Source organism: Ursus maritimus, unplaced genomic scaffold (genome assembly GCF_017311325.1).
Source record: "Ursus maritimus isolate PB19 unplaced genomic scaffold, ASM1731132v1 scaffold_6, whole genome shotgun sequence".
Classification (NCBI taxonomy): Eukaryota; Metazoa; Chordata; class Mammalia; order Carnivora; family Ursidae; genus Ursus; species Ursus maritimus.
This window is the reverse complement of record NW_024426774.1, coordinates 37,558,396-37,575,152: the sequence shown is the minus strand read 5'-3', so window position 1 is coordinate 37,575,152 and position 16,757 is coordinate 37,558,396. Positions and strand designations below refer to the sequence as shown.

General features: G+C 41.5%; 1 protein-coding gene across 4 annotated transcripts in view; it reads left to right on the top strand.

The window, feature by feature from the left end:
* RMND5A (required for meiotic nuclear division 5 homolog A) overlaps positions 1-12,977 on the top strand; it is a 68,245-nt gene extending 55,268 nt beyond the window's left edge. For 2 of the 4 annotated variants that reach the window (XM_040623220.1, XM_040623223.1), the window contains 5 exons: positions 1,549-1,715; positions 2,515-2,680; positions 5,138-5,240; positions 7,248-7,402; positions 8,504-12,977. In XM_040623220.1, coding sequence (XP_040479154.1) covers positions 1,549-1,715; positions 2,515-2,680; positions 5,138-5,240; positions 7,248-7,402; positions 8,504-8,567 — 655 coding nt within the window. In that variant the 3' untranslated portion in view covers positions 8,568-12,977. The remainder of the gene's footprint in view (positions 1-1,548; positions 1,716-2,514; positions 2,681-5,137; positions 5,241-7,247; positions 7,403-8,503) is intronic. The other 2 variants (XM_040623222.1, XM_040623221.1) reach the window with 2 other exon arrangements.
* Positions 12,978-16,757: the final 3,780 nt, after the last annotated feature.

Here is a 16,757-nt window from a genome sequence, read left to right as displayed (position 1 = left end):
CAGACTCTTAATCATAGAGAACAAGCTGATGGTTACCAGAGGGGAGGTGGGTGGGGGGATGGGTGAAATAGGTGATGGGGATTGAGGAGCACTGGGTGATGTATGTGATTGTTGAATCATTATATTGTACACGCAAAACTAATATAACACTGTGTGTTAACTGTACTGGAATTAAATTTTTATAAAAGGTACTCCTTGGAATTGGAAATCAAGAAGAAGGTGCCTGACAAAGTCGAGATTGCCAAAAGCACGATACTTTTGGTACTGATGGTTGGTGTTGGGCATTCATGAAAGATTGCTGCCAAAAGTACCTTGTTGGTGTCAGCGGGATTTATCCCAGACTTGGTGTTGCAGCTTGACTGCATTTGTGTTAGTGCCAGGCAATGATTCAGCGCTTACTCACATTTAAGTAAATATTTCCAAAGTCCAGGTGATTAATATTAACAATCACTTTTTAGGTCAGAGAAGCTTCATGATTGGACTCTAAGACGTGGATGCATCCACAAGTTGATTAGAATATTCATGTGTGTGTGCAACCCTTAGGGTAGGATCCTGTAAAAGTACAGTTCTTTGAGGTCTAATCTCAGTCAGCCAATCCATTATGAATAACCTGAGACGTTTTACTTCTGTAGTTTCTGGAGCTACTCCAAGTTTATATTCATACCCAGTTCAGGTTCCAGTGGTCCTTGGTGAAATGGCTTAGGTGGGGACTAATTGTCCAGCTAAAGGTCAAATTAAAGGAGAATATAATAGTGAACAGCTTCTACATCTTAATATGTTTACGGAAATAAAGTAATGTTTCCTTACCACTTGATTGCAAAGTTGATTTTAACAGCTGGCCTGGTATACGTTTCTGCTTTAGCGCCCACCTGAAGTGGCAGTCCCAGCTCAAGGCTGGTTATCCCAACTGTTTGCACTGTAAAGGCATGAGTCCCTGTACTTTGGATCACTCAGAATTGAATACTATTCTTTCCCTCATTAGCACTGTTTGTACAAATCGTTTTGGCACATATATATGTGGCTTTATCTGCCTGATTGGACTGAAAGCACCTTGACGTTTGCTGTTTTAAATTTCAGAGTGTGTAACACAAAATGTTGCACCCAACAAAAATCTAAAAATAGATGGTTCTCATTCAGAATCTTGTGATTCATTTATAAATATGCCAGTTTAACAGGAAAAGAGTAGTGGTTATGGGCAATTGAGAGTGAATCTCATGGCTGACACCTGCTTCAAAGTGTGGCCTTGTATAGTTCCAAAAATATCATGTGACTCATCAGAGTCAATTTTGTCTTGGTGTAAAACCTTACTAAATATGTAACTGTCATCTGACTTAGTATTTTTTTCTTTGACTGGCTGAAGTGCCTCTTTGGGTGTAGTTGTTACGTTTATTTTCTTCACAGAAGTCTCTGGGCCAGGGGATTGATGTTACCACTGATTTCCACAAGATGGCAGACCAAACCCTTTTATTATATTGCTAGGTTTCAAAGAATTTTTGACGCTGTCCTATGCTCTGAATTGCATTAAAATCTTTTCTGCTTTTTCTTTAGATGGGCAGTGTCAAACCGAGAAATGCTCATAGCCCAAAACAGCTCCTTGGAATTTAAACTACACAGACTGTATTTTATTAGCTTATTAATGGGTGGGACTACAAATCAGCGAGAGGCATTACAATATGCTAAAAATTTTCAGCCATTTGCCCTAAATCATCAGAAAGGTGAGTCTGGAGCCAAGTGTTTTTGATATTTGTTTTTCTGTTTGTTTGTTTGAGCGTGGAGCTCAACATGGGGCTTGAACTCACGACCCTGAGATCAAGACCTGAGCTGAAATCAAGAGTCAGGCACTTAACCAACTGAGCCACTGAGGCGCCCCGAATGTTTTTGATATTTGGAACAGACCTTATAGTGACCACTGGGATTTAAGTTTATCTTAAAGAGATGTAATACATGTTTTCTAATGAACTGAAACAACTGTAGATGATAATCACCTAGGAAAAAAGTCTGGACCTAGAATAAAAGTAAAACATTGAAGCCTCTTGGATGAAAGAGACATTGCATTTTTGGGATTCCATACGTAAGAGATATAAGAAAGAGCGAGGCCACCCCTCATGCTGCTATTACTGCCCCCACAAAGTGTCTGAGGGTGCGCCAGGGTGGCAGCAGTGACACTGAGCGTCCGTATACTGGCCAGTTCTACGGCCAGAGATCTGTGGTGGACTCATTTATGACATCGTCTTCACTGCTCTGGCAATGGTAGTCATACTATGCTGTGTATAAGAATAAGTTGAAGTTCATATTTAGTGCTTTCCTTTTCTTCCCCTTTCTCTCTATGCCATCTCTCTAATTTAGGTTGAAGGGAGAAACCAAGCTCAAGGACGAGAATTTTAAAAGACTTAGTTAATAATTTAGGCTATGTCAGTTGGGGGAATTTTTGCCTTTCTCAGCCTCCTACCCCTAAGCCAGCCCTATTTCAGGTGTGACCATTCACACTTAAAAATTGCTGCCGTTTTTGTGTAGACATTCAGGTTTTGATGGGAAGCCTTGTGTACCTGAGACAAGGGATTGAGAACTCACCATATGTTCACCTACTTGATGCAAACCAGTGGGCTGACATCTGTGACATCTTTACACGGGATGCCTGTGCCCTCCTGGGGCTCTCGGTGGAGTCCCCTCTCAGCGTCAGGTATGGAGATTGGTCGTGCTGTTAAAATAGGCACTGTTTTTTTTTTTTCGATTTTTCTTAATTTCTTGTCTAGTTCTTGATGTTAAACCTGAAGAGAACATTTGTCTTTCTGAGGACGAGTTTAGTTGGTATTTCAAGAGGTCATCACAATTGGCAGTGAAACCAGTTTTAGGGCAGTGTGACCTGTGAACCTCTGGGTGTCCCTGAGAACCTTTCCCGCTGTGTTGATTTTTGCACAGATGGTGCATAACTAGTAGTGGGTTAAACGGCTTGAGCCTTAGCACAGGTCAGTGCAGCGGTCCCGGACCCTGACAGGACGCGCTGCATTACTCACACACTGAACCCACCACACACTTGCAGTTTAACACACACTGGCTCTACTCCAGACTGTTCTTTAAAACTTCCTAGTTTTATTACATCCTGACCCTTAAGTACACATCTTTTTAATATTCTACGTGACAAGGTGGGAAGTTCTCATAAAGCACTTCAGCTTCAAGCCAGAGTATCATGCTTGTCTCAAACAATACCTGTATGTTGTTTGAGTTTTATGAGCCAATAAACTAGTGGTTTTTTTTTTTTCATGAAACTTTTTTTTTTTTCCCTAAGATTTTATTTATTTCTTTGACAGAGAGAGACAGCAAGAGAGGGAACACAAGCAGGGTGTTGTGGGAGTGGGAGAGGGAGAAGCAGGCTTCCCGCCAAGCAGGGAGCCCAATGCGGGGCTTGATCCCAGGGGCCTGGGATCCTGACCTGAGGTAAAGGCAGACGCTTAATGACTGAGCCACCCAGGCGCCCCTCATGAAACAGTTCTTACTTGAAAGAATCACTAAAAGATACACAGTTAAAAGATACTACAGTTAATTACACTTAGGTTTTTGTCAGATGTTTTTTCGCATGTATGAAATGAGTCTGCCATGTTAAGGAAAACAACTATCTTTTTGTATCTTTTAAATTCATGAGTTTAAGCTAAAATAGACATTTTGGGAAACTTGTATCTGCCACTGTGGGCTTGACAGCTTCCCCATACTCTTCTGATGAGATTGGTGATATTGATGAATTTGAGTTTTTTGATATTTGTATAATGAAATGTGTTAACACTTAGAAGATCTTAATTCACTAATCTTACAAAACCATGCGTGAGAAAAAGATTCATTCACAGTATGAGACAGACGGATTTTAATGGAGCAGGGTACAAAAAGAGTCAAAAGGATTCAGATTCCACTTTGCAACTAACCTTAAACTATTCCTTGTTGAGTTTTGGTGTGGCATTAAAGAGAAATACCACAATTATCTGAAAAGGCAATTAAATTACCACATATCTGTTTAAAGCTAGATTTTCCCCCCATTTACTTCAATCAAAAGAACACACTGCAACAGATTGAATGCAGAAGATATAAGAATCCATCTGTCTTCTATCAAGCTAGGCATTAAAGAGATTTGTTAAAAATGTAAAGCAATGCCAGTCTTCTCACAAATTTATTTTTGGTTTGGAAAATATAGAGGTTTTTTGGGGTAAGAATGTTACTGATAACATGTAATATATTTATGATTTTAAATGAATTGATATTTTAAAAATTTCTCAGTTTTAATTTCTAGTATAATAATGATAGATATAACCCACAAAAACAAATGTCTTTTGAGATTCTTAATATCTAAGCATGTAGGTGAGTCCTGAAACCAAGAAGTTTATGAACCTGTTTTAAGAAAATAACTTCTTCAGCTCTCTCCTATTTATTTAATTCCTCAAGTGTTTTGAATCCCTGCTATGTACCAGGCATTGTGTGGGACACAAATAAGGTATAATCTGCTTTCCATAGGGTGTTCCACCCGAGCATAGGAGACACTTAGAATGCATGACCAGGCTGCAGGTCAGGTTCTCTGGGGGGAAGAGATTGTGAAATGGTGGAAATTGACATGCAGGAAGTTTGTTGGGAAATGAAAGCAGCAGGATTGGCAGAGGGTAAGTTGGACGGCGATATCTTATCAGAGACCTCAGCCTCTCCCTGAGGAGCTCTGGAGCTACATGATGGGCCTGTGGAATTGTCCCGAACTGGGGCAACAGAGGTGGGCTTCTGTATCCTCACAGAGAGCAGTCATCACATGTGACATTGGTCAGGTGATTTGCTTCAAGTGAGGACAGTCCTGAAGAGGGACTCAGTTGAGAGTTGACTGCCAGCACTTCCAGAGCTGAGAAATGAGCACTTCTGCCCTGGACAGGGGTATCCTGGTCTATGTGCAAAAACTGTTTCAGAATGTCATAAGCAGAGCCTGTTGAATCTGGTGGTTTTGTAAAATTTAAAGCTGTTTTTGGGTGCTAATTCAGCAAAGCAGAGGGTTCTGTGCCCTCTCCAATGGCCAGGGCTCTCGGCACATGGAGTCTGGAGGAACTGACATTTCCTAGGACCAGGCTGTCTGACACCTGGCCTGGCACTGACATTTCCTCTTCTGCTCTCCCAGTTTCTCAGCAGGTTGTGTGGCGCTGCCAGCTTTAATTAATATCAAAGCTGTGATTGAACAGAGGCAGTGCACTGGAGTTTGGAACCAGAAAGATGAATTACCCGTGAGTTCCACTTTCTATTGGTTCTTTATTTTTTTCCTGCCATTAGAAGAACATGGATGTTAAGGGTTTAAAATGCCTGTTCTGCCTTTTAACCAGAGAACATTATTGTAGCCGTTCAGCCAGGATTCTTTTATGTTATGTGTAGACATGATTAAACAATAGAAATGGGAAGCCAGTACATTTTGGAGGCACTGAATTGTTGTTGTTTTTTGTTTTAATTTTGACTTAGAAAAAAAATAATAAAATTTGACTTAGAATGGCGGCGAAAGCTCATGAAGGAGGACCTCACAGGTGTGTGGCGTATACACTGTAGCACGCATTGTGTCCTGCACGTAGTTGACAAGCCACTCAACTCAAGAATACAGTGATTCTTTTAAAATACAAAAGTAGTGAGGTCAGTTGGTTAAATTTAGTTTTGTCTTAAGCATTGGTATTCATGAGATTATGGATTTGTACTTATTAAAATAAGCATATAGCTGTTAAAATAAAGGTTGTGCCTGAGACACCTGCAGTCATCAGTGGCCTTCCAGTGCTGTGTGTCCACTGCTGTCATGGAGCAGACCATGATTTTAAACATCAGCTCCAGTCACTTGCCAACTCTGTTACTTCTCTAAGCAGTAGTTGGTCCATCTCTAAAATGGGGATCATCCTTCTCTTTATGGGACTGTTAAAGTCTAGGATAACTTTGGTATGGTTAGAATAACATGGGATGGGACGCACAGTAGGTACTCCAGTTTTGCTGCCATAGTCGTCATGACATGGGGTGACAAAGGTCATTGTATTTGAGTTTCCACCAGACCTCTGACAGTAGGCACTAAAACTTTGACTAGAATTATCATTCCTGTCGTGGTTGTGTCATAGATCCTAAAAGGCTAATTATGCATTTGGGTTTTTGCTGGTTTTTTGCCACACTTGTGCTCAGGTTTATCTGCAGTTCCCTTCCCGCTGGTAACTGTCAGTTGGTTGCCCCAGCTTCTCCTCAGAGATCCGTTTTGATGAAAGGCACAGGTGCATTCCCAGTGCTGGGTGTGGTCAGGATACAGGCAGCAGCCCTGCTTCATTGCTGCTCACTGGAACAAGTGACAAGAACTTGAGCCTTCACTTGCTGTGCTGAGGCAGGTGCCTCTAAGAATGTGGCAGTTTCCCAGCTATGTTACGAGCATCTCTGACATTTGGCACTAGCATAGAGCATACTGAAATCTGAATTCGCCTAGAAAGCCTGTGTGTAGGGTAGCAAAGCAATAGGAGGTGATGATCTGGCCATTTTTTTCTCAGGATTATTCTGTTACACTTTGTCAACATTCTTGGAGGAGTCTGGGTAATAGACTTTATATTGATATAACCATTTCTTATTATAAAAAAAAAGAAAGAAAAAAGAAAACAGAAAGAACAGACATTTGTTGGAGCCAATGTCAGGTGCCAGCCACCACGCTAGGTGATCTCATAGCTTTTGTTTGTTTCGTTCACTGTGAAGAGAAACAATTGATACACCTGCCGTGGGTCTGACGTACAGATTATGAAAGGTCTTCCTGAACTTGAGCTTCAAGTCCTTGTTTCAGGTGGTTTCTCTGGCCATTATACACAAAATATGGGAAACTCAGATCTGAAGCTTGCACAAAAGTAAACCTTGTTTAGTCTGCCTTTAAAGGAATTATTATTACACTGAATCTTACCACCTACCTAAATGTGCTACAGAACAGGGTTTCTGGTTTTGGTGTTAGGGTGTATCCCGACAAATTTTCAGGAGTGTCTGACTTCTAGAGCATTGCCTTTGACTCTTCAAAGATCAGAATTTGGTTTGAAAAAATAGTGTTACAAATACTTTAGAAGGTTAATTAGAATTAAGAAGTAACACGTGGATCCCTGAGACTACGCGTCTTTGAGGTGATAGTGCTGTAAAAAGTTAAATTCACATGAGTAGACTGATGAATGTTTTTGCTGCCCATGCATATTAACATGCAGATGCTTTTCTGAAATATAACTTGAACCTTTTTTACTGTTTTTAAGATTGAAGTGGACCTTGGTAAAAAGTGCTGGTATCACTCTATATTTGCCTGTCCCATTCTTCGTCAGCAAACAACAGATAACAATCCACCCATGAAATTGGTCTGTGGTCATATTATATCAAGGGATGCCCTGAATAAAATGTTTAATGGTAGCAAGTAAGTGTCTGACTTTTTAACTGTTGGTAAAAACGTTTTTCTTTCGTAACTTAGTGGGAGGGTGGTATCTGATTTTTTTTGCCAGTCTTTTTATTCGTAAACTTGGTGATTAGATTTATAAGCATGTTCTTTAATCTTAACTTTGGGGTAGGCAGTACATTATCGTTGTTCCCCTGCCTTTATATGAATGGTAATACACTTCTTACGGTTCTCAATTTGCTTTTTTCACTTAATGGTATATCTTGGAGGTCTTTTATATGCTACAGAGAGAGCCCTCATTCTTTTTTAAAGCTGCAGAGTATTCTAGCATATGGAAATGTGATAATTTATTTAACCGGTTCCTTATCAATGAGCACTTAACTTTTGTTGTTTTAAAGTGAATTATTTTATCTACATGTGATACGTAAATTGTAGAATTGGATTTGCTAATTGGAAGAGTATCTACATTTATAAGTTTTATACCTATAATGGGCCTTCCTTATTTAAAAAAAAAAAAGTCTCAAAAGCCTATCTCTAGCTTAGGCAGTTAGAACATTTTTCATTGGAGTTCATTTCAGACCCATTATGGTGAAGTCTTTCTTTTGAAAGAAGGTCCTGGCGTGTGATGCAGCTCTTTGTGCCCTTCCCAGACGGTGCCGCAGTCCTGCTGGTGCCACTGGTGGTGCCTAGGGCCTGCCGCTCTGTGTGCTGCTCGGCTCGGCAGCTCGTGTCACGTTTGCTGCACGGGACTGCATTGTGTGGCCGGTACATTGGAAACTCGTGTAAAGACAGGAAAAACCTAAACTTTGGAGAAGAATTGGATTGACTTTTAAAACCGCAAAAGCAGTTTTCAAAACCGTTGTCTTTGTCTTGTTTACAAAACAGTTTTCACTAATTTCTACTGCAGAGGAGCCTTCAGTTTAGTGTCTGGCTTGATCGGTGTGTATTTGTGACCCTTCAGAGCTAGAGCCTGGCTGTTACATGAAGGGAAAGCACAGTTAACCCTTCAAACAAAATACAGATGTGTGTGTGTGTGTAATTGTTAGAGACATTTTATAGATGAAATTGAATGCTTAGTACTGATCCTGTTCCTTGATTCAGTATTTTCTTTCTTGTCTTTAGATTAAAATGTCCATATTGTCCAATGGAACAAAGTCCAGGAGATGCCAAACAGATATTTTTCTGAAGAAATAACTTTAATTTGCAATTTGTAAGTGAAACTGAATTGTGGCGCATTTCAGAAGAGAACGTTCCATTTAATGCAGCTAACTGAGGACTCCCGTGTTTATATAAGCTAATGCTCCAGAAACTTCGCCAACATTTAGTGTGCACACACTGAGGGGAGTGCTCCAGATGAATATTATCATAGGGCTTTATTATATTCTTGGTCTTCATTTTTGATCAAGTAAATACACCAGCAGTTGTCATTCAATGCAGGTTTTTGTACTTAATTATATGGTGATTTTTTTACTTTTTAAGAGCAGAAACAGAAATCAACCTCCCTGCCATGTGTTTAATATTTCTCCTGCTTTTACTTTTGTCATTTCTTGATAATTGTGAGGTTTGAGAATGTTTGTGAAAGTTTTACTTCCTGTTATGTATACATAATTAAATGAAAATTCTTCAGAAAAAGTTTGAAAAACTGAATTGTGGTTATACAACTAATTTGCATTTTTTTTGCTTAAGGAAGAAAGCTGTGATAGATTCCCAATTTGCTTTTTGATGTTTTCCTCTGCTCCAGCTCTCACCGAGAAGTCAGCAGACCTGCATTTGAGCTCTGCTTATAGCCCCAGCGGGCTGCCTATTTCAAATTCCATCATGAATTTAGCAGGTTGGTGTGAGAAGTCTTCCACTAGAACAGAGTGGAAGGAGTACTATTGTTTCTTTGCTTTTATTGCCAAGAGGTGCTTGTTTTAAAAGCGTGTTCAATAAAATGAAGTTCTGAAGTTAGAGGTGTTCTTAAGTTACTATTTGCTGTCTTGGTCTTGGTAGCCCTATTCTCTGAAATCTGCCTTCAGGACTTGGCTGTCTGTTTCATTTGTATATCATTGCAGGCACAGTGTTGTTTGTGTGTGTATATACGTGCACCAGCATCAAACATTGTGTATCTGGAAGGGAAGAAGCATGTTCCAGTCCTAAAATGCAGTTACCAGACTCGTTACTTTAAATCCTTAAAGTTAGAAGTTAGCATATTTTCTGTAGCGCAGAATATGTTTATTGCTGTTTTTGTATTTGAATAGTATACTGTTCAATGCCTCTCTTCTGCAAAGTGTATCATCTCATTGTGAATCTGTATATTACTCTAATGGATACAGATGATGATCTTTTCTCTTGTGAGGTATCTTCATTTAATGCACTGTCCAGAAATAGCCATGTGTAAGAGTCTTTCTCTGTATGATGAACGAACTACATGGAAAGGACTTCTGCGGACATACTTCTGACTTATACCCATTAAGTCACTTCATTATGAGAAGAATGTTATATGGAAATCACCAAATATTTTGCAACTTTATTTCATCTGACATGGAACTGAACATCACTATAGGAAAACTTTGATGAGAAAACAAAGAAAGAAGAAAATACAGAAGGAAAGAGGACCATGACACTTTGCATTTGAAACTGCAGATTGGTTTCTTTTGCAGGGAGGGAGAAAACAGGTTTGGTGCTGAGTTCCCTAGAAAGTGTCAACATGTGCAGAGTCGAATACCAGCCCGCCTGGTTTGTCCTGAAGTGTTTATCTCGGAGAGCAGGGATTTGTCTAAAAGGAAAGGGGTACTGCAGGAAAGCCCTGCGTGACTGCTGTGTGTGGTCAGGCCTCCTCTGAGCACTACTGTGTGCTGGCTAGGTTAGCCAGGAATGGCGGCTGGCCTGCTCAGAGTGCTTGCTCTGTCCGACCTCTGTCTTCTTGGCCCCAGTGGGACTCTAGCTCTGTGTTTCTGCTTTCCTGTTGGAACCCTCTCTAAAGTTTTCCCTTCTCTCCACTAAAGCAGTGAAGGCAGAGAGCAGAGAGAAGCTCCTTGGACTCCGAAAGAGAAGGTAGAGAATTCCAGGCAACTCTGGCTGAGGATGTAAACCTGGTTTATGACTTATATTTACCTTTGAGTTACAATCCAGAGTATGTTTTTTGTTTTTTGTTTTTACTCCTTTTTTCTCACTAGGCCAGATTTAGCTTTACTCACAACTTATTCTCACCTTTCAATCTCAAACACTTACAAAATATTTAGGCTTCATATAAGATTTGTACAATGTATATGTCGTGCAAGAGGCTGGTGGTAAATATTTTGGGGGCCAGACACTTCACAGAGTTGGCTCAGGCCACTTTTAAGGACAAAAGCCAGAACTCTGCTTTGTCCCTCTCCCAGTGCTGGGAATCTTGTTGACAGTCAGCTCACGAAACTTTAAAGAGAGCGTGCTTTTAACTAAAGCATTTGATTTTACAGTTTCCTATGTAAGGTCCTTGTAGTCCTACTGGGCAGGGGAGGGCCAGAAATTTGAAACTCTTGATTTGACAATTGAACATGAAAATTATATCTTGTGACCTTTAACTAAATGCATGGACTTAAAATATTGGTGACTAAAGGTGAAGGAAAGGTGGATTTGAAAAGGCCAGACCTTAACCAAAGATGCTGAAATACAACATGTTGTCCTTTCTACTCTAGAAACACCTGCAGCAGTGGTGTCAGGACCTTATCGTGGAGGCTGTTGTGTGTCACAGTGCAGGAGGATGCTCTGTTGCGTTCTGCCTCCATTTGCAAAAGGTCATGATAGAGCCACGGTTTTTTAGAGTCCGACTCATTATAATAACATACATTGCAAACAGAGTTCCAGAGTGGTTTCCTCGATTTCCTTAGGAACCATTCCATTTATCAGTCATGGACAAAGGCCATGGGACTATGCTAAACCAATAAAACCTTATTCGAACCTTAGATTCTGATTTAGCCAGAGCGTCTGTGCTTTCAAGTACAGTCTGAAGTACAGTGGCTAAGTTTGTCTTTCAATCTTTTTTCTCCTTCGTGTGATCATCACAAATACCATTTCTGTTGTTTTGGTGGTGATTATGTGAGACTTCTAATACATAAATGAACGGGTATTGGTGCCTCTTGATTTTAAAAATGTTGAAGAGAAGAGCCACCTCATATTCATAGGGCGTGTGAGTATTTTGTGAGTGTATGAGCATTTAATTGAAAATAAGAAAGGTATGAAGTTAATCTTTTGATTTTTTTCTGTAGCAGCTGATGTATACAGAGACACTAAAACCCACACCAAATTATGTGGGGAATGAGGATCCTTTTTCTCTCCAGGTAGTCCCACAGGTATGTAGTTCGTTCAGTATTTATGCTGTGAGTTATTTCCACTTCAGTGGTTCAGCCTTTGGGACAACAGATATTGCAAAAACCAAGGACTCTTGGTTATTCGCACAAGACAAGCTGCTGGTAGACATTAGCCCTCTGGTTTTCCAGCTCAACTCTGATTAGCGGACTGACAGTCTAGCTGGTCAGTTTGCTTAGTCAGCAGACTCAGGTTATTTTCAGGGAAGGCATGGTTTGGTTAGTTTCATCACTAGGATGTGTAAGGTGAAGACACAAACCAAATACCTTTCATTACTTAACTCTACGTACATTATCCTTGGTAACACTAGAATGCTGTGGTCTTGAGGGAACGTTGGCAAGGAACACAAACGTAGAAGGTTTGGTGCTCCATAAGCCTGTCCAGCTGTGGTGGGTTTTATGTGGTACAATAGTGTTTACCATGAGCAGGTACAAACTTCATGAACTGTTCTTATTGAACTATAATTGAATAGATACCAAAAATAGAATGACAAATGTATTTTAATAGCAGATGAGGCAATTAGTTTTAGGGTGAGTTTTCCGCTGTTGATTTTACTTCAAGAGATAGGGAGAGAAAACAAAGATTTGTTTTCAACACGTTTCCCTCTACAGTGCTAAACTATAGTGAATATATGCTTCGTTTACTTCCAAAGAGGCAGCAGCAGCTGGAACTGGCTTACAGCACACGCTTTGTTTCATGTTGTGGGTAAGGATTTACACTCTTATTTTAGCAGTCACTTCACGTTCTCCAGCAAGGCAGATGTGGGGTTCACTAGGACTTAGTGCCTGATCTTTTCTTTTGGGAAGGGGTGGGAGTGAATGTAGCGGGGTTGGGAGGGAAGCAGGAGAAGAAAATGGGAGTGTGAGTGAGCGTGCATGTGTCCAAGACTCACCGTTCCCCCCCCACCTGTGTCCAGCAAGGAACAGGCATTTAATGTATTTTGCTCACGACTGCAGCGTGCATGTATTTTTTTTTCCTCCTCCGTGTTTTCTAAACTTAGACTAAAAGGATTCATCAAATCATCTTGTTCAGATGGCTCAGGATTGTATTTCTTTTGCTTACGCTGTGCTCTTGGGTTCTATAGTATTTCTATAATTATGTAACAAGAATAGTGTTGCACTGTAATCTATCATATAGAGCTATATGTATGGAAAATTTTGATCAGTTTTTTAAGAAATGTATCTTGTTTGCAAAGGCACAATAAAGTTGCATCTTATAGACTATAGGCAATAAAGCTAACAATAAACCTTATTTAACACAAACCATATTCATATTCTCTGTTCATTTGATTTTGGACAAAGTCCACCATATCCAGTAGTTTCAGGGATTTATTTTGATTTAAAAACTTCTGATATACCTAATTTATAAATTTCAGACTGATATAATAGAGTTTTGGAAAACTATAACAAATGCTTTGTTAATGTGTGTATTCCTATGTAAAACACATGGCTTCTCCTGTGTATATTTTTAAAAATTAAAGAGATGCACATTTAAAAAGTGTTTTGTGGAACCAGTCTGTATAAATGTGCCAGGTCACAGAGGTGTGAGGGAGGGAGTATGGAGGTGCCGGTTGTAAGAAGAACTTTGCCTGCATTTGCTAAAGAATTTGAGAAAGTATCTTTGTCTTCCTCCTGTGTCTGTGCCCCCAGTAGTGGAAGAGGAGGTGGCTGGGCACCATCGCAGTTTCTAGGAGGGGATTGCGCTCAGGTTTACAGGCTCCTGCATCCTGTGCGCGCTGCGTCCTGTGGATGGCTGGGACCCTTTGGCTGGAGCGGTGGCGTATGACTGGGAGGAGGAGCCCTGGAGCCGCTGCCCTCAGGCTGCTGGTGGAGTGGGGCATACACGGTCAGCATTGCCAGGGAGAAAACCGGGCTGAGCTGTCTGTCCTATTTAGTGACAAGCTAACGTGGTGGAGACCAAGAATCTATTTGTGCTGCTTTTGTAGATTTTTTTAGACTCATTCTTATCTGAGATTTTAGAATGTTTTCTACTTGGAAACAAGTGTGGGTCCCACCCAATTGCACTTGGAGCAGGTGGCTCAGGTGGTAGAGGTGAGGCCTGGCAGGCCTGGCCAAAGATCTCCCCACCTATCCTGCAGCATTTGGGGCTCTCTAGGACTCAAAGTGTGATCTCCAGCAGCAGCGGCATCACCTGAAGCCTTGTGAGAAATGCAGAATCTCAGGCCCCAGCCCAGACCTACCGAACCAGAACCTGCACGCTTGTGAGAAAACTGGCTTCCCTTACAAGGGGCCTCTTGGATGCTCCGTATTTTGTGAGGTATCCTCCCTCTTCAATGACAGGTGAGGATCACATCTAACTAACAAAATTTACCCTTGATGACTAAGTTCTGAGTCATCAAGAAAAGTTAAATTTAGTGTGCTTTGAACTCTGTTTTAGTACAGTGATTTTAAAAATCAGTGCATTTCTTCAAGCATTCAGGCATTTGAAGGGGATGTTGTATTCACAGCATGGCAAAATACATTTCCCATCCCCTCCCCACCAAAATGGGCAAGGATGATCACCAAAGATGTAAAATAATGGATTTTTGTAATGGCAAGATAAGAGACTTAAAATACACCTTTAAACCCAACAGTAGCTTGGTGCCCCTCACCCCTGGTAGAGGCTTGGTGATAGTACCCTAGCAAATAGAAATGTCACTTCAGAGGACCCACCTGACTTTGTTTTCCGGCACCCAGTAAGAAAATCTCATAACCCTATATACACGAAGTTTATAGTTCTTGAAACACGTTTTACAAAATGAATGCTTCTAATGTGTCATAACACTGATATTTTCAATTTATTTGTTAATGTTCATCAAGACTCTGAGTTAATTTTATGACCTGCTAATGGGTCGAGATCCACAGTTTTAAAAAGCCTTGCATTAAGGGACAATGGTAGAATGATGATCCATTCACAAGGCTACTTTGAAATCTCTGTCAAGATATGTATGAGAGGAGGGGTGTTCCAAGATGGCGGAGGAGCAGGAGCCCTAAAGTTCATCTGGTCCCAGGAATTCAGCTAGAGAGCTACCAAACCCTTCTGAATACCCATGAATGCAACTGGATAATGAAGAAAAGAGTAGCAGAAACTCTATGAACAGAAAAGCGACCACTTTCTGCAAGGAGGAGGAAAGATGGTGGAGGAGTAGGGGACACCTTTTTCAGCTGCCCTGAGTCAAGCTGGATAGGTACCAGACCATCCTGAAAACCCATGGAATCAGCCTGAGACAACGGGAAGATACATCTGGATCTCTACAAATGAACATCTCCAGCGCTGAATATTGAGGTACGAAGTGGGGAGCCGTGAATCCGTGCACAGATACCAGAAGATAAAAGGAAGGGGGAGGGAGCCGATGTGCTCGGGCGCTGGGAAGCAGTAGCCACCTGCACTGGGGAGTGGGCAGACTCGCGGACGGCACCCGCGAGAGAGCAGACTGAGACCATGAACCGGGGAACGCACGTGACCAGACTGAAAACCAGCGCTCCAGAGTGCGCGTGAACCACACTGAAACAGGGAGCTTGGGAGCGCGCACGGGAACTGGGGGCGGCTGGCGGTGTTAGAAACACAAAGGACAGAGACGTGCCGGCCATGGAAGTGAGGGCTGGGACACCAGCTGTGGAGCGCACATCCCGGGACGCTGCAGGGTTTTTGGCAGCACCAACAGAAACAGAGTTAAAGTGGCCAGGAGAGTGGACTGCGATCTCTCTGTTCTGAGACAGAGGCTGGGATTTGGCCACTGCTGCTCTGTCTCTCAGAAGAGGCACAGAAAACCGCCAGGAAAAGCCACCAGAGAGCAAAAGCCCGGAAATACCAGCTCACATTGTGCCCATCCCCATCCCCCCTCGCAGGGGACGGGGCAACTCTACCCAAACAGGGTTGCCTGAATATCAGCGTGGCAGGCCCCTACCCCAGAAGGCAGGCTGAAAAATCAAGAAGCCAACATCCCTAAGGTCCCTATAAAACAAGTGCACACTGCCTGGGTCCTGGTCAATAATTTGGGCTCTGGGCATCCCCACAACCTCTCCTCATCAGAATGACAAGGAGGAGAAATCCCACCCCCCCAGCAAAGAAAAGATAATGAGTCTGTGGCCTCTGCCACAGAACTGATGGATATGGATATAACCAAATCGTCAGAAATGGAGTTCAGAGTAACAACGGTCAAGATGATGTGTAGGCTTGAAAAAACTATTAATGAAAATATTAACAAGAATATAGAATCTCTAAGGGCAGAAATGAGAGCGAGTCTGGCAGAAATTAAAAATGCTATGAATCAAATGCAGTCTAAACTAGACCCTCTGATGGCCAGGGTAAATGAGGCAGAAGAATGAATTAGTGAATTGGTGGATGGGGTGGTAGAAGAGAAAGTTAAAACAGAAACTTGGCTCAAAAAAATCCAATCTCAAGAATGTAGATTACAGGAGATTACTGACTCAATGAAACGTTCCAATGTCAGAATCATCGGCATCCCCGAGGGGGTGGAGAAAGAGAGAGGTCTAGAAGAGATATTTGAACAAACTGTAGCTGAGAACTTCCCTAATCTGGCAAAGGAAACAAGCATTCATGTCCAAGAAGCAGAAAGGACCCCTCCCAAGGTCAATGAGAACAGACCTACACCACGTTACGTCATAGTGATTTGCAAATATTAGATCCAAGGATACAGTATTGAAAGTGGCCAGGGGGAAGAAAATCCTTACGTACGGAGGGAAAAATATCAGAATAACATCAGACCTGTCTACAGAGACCTGGCAGGCTAGGAAGGTTGGCAGAGTATTTTCAAAGCTCTATCTGAGAAGAACATGCAGCCAAGGATCCTTTATCCAGCAAGGCTGTCATTCAGAATTGATGGAGAGATAAGGACCTTCCAGGATCGGCCGAACTGAAGGAATTCGTAACCACCAAACCAGCCCTACATGAGATATTAAGGGGGTTCTATAAAGTAAAAGGCCCAAGAGTGATACAGAACAGAAATTTACAATCTATAGAAACAAAGACTTCACAGGCAACATGACATCATTAAAATCATATCTCTCAATAATCACTCTCAATG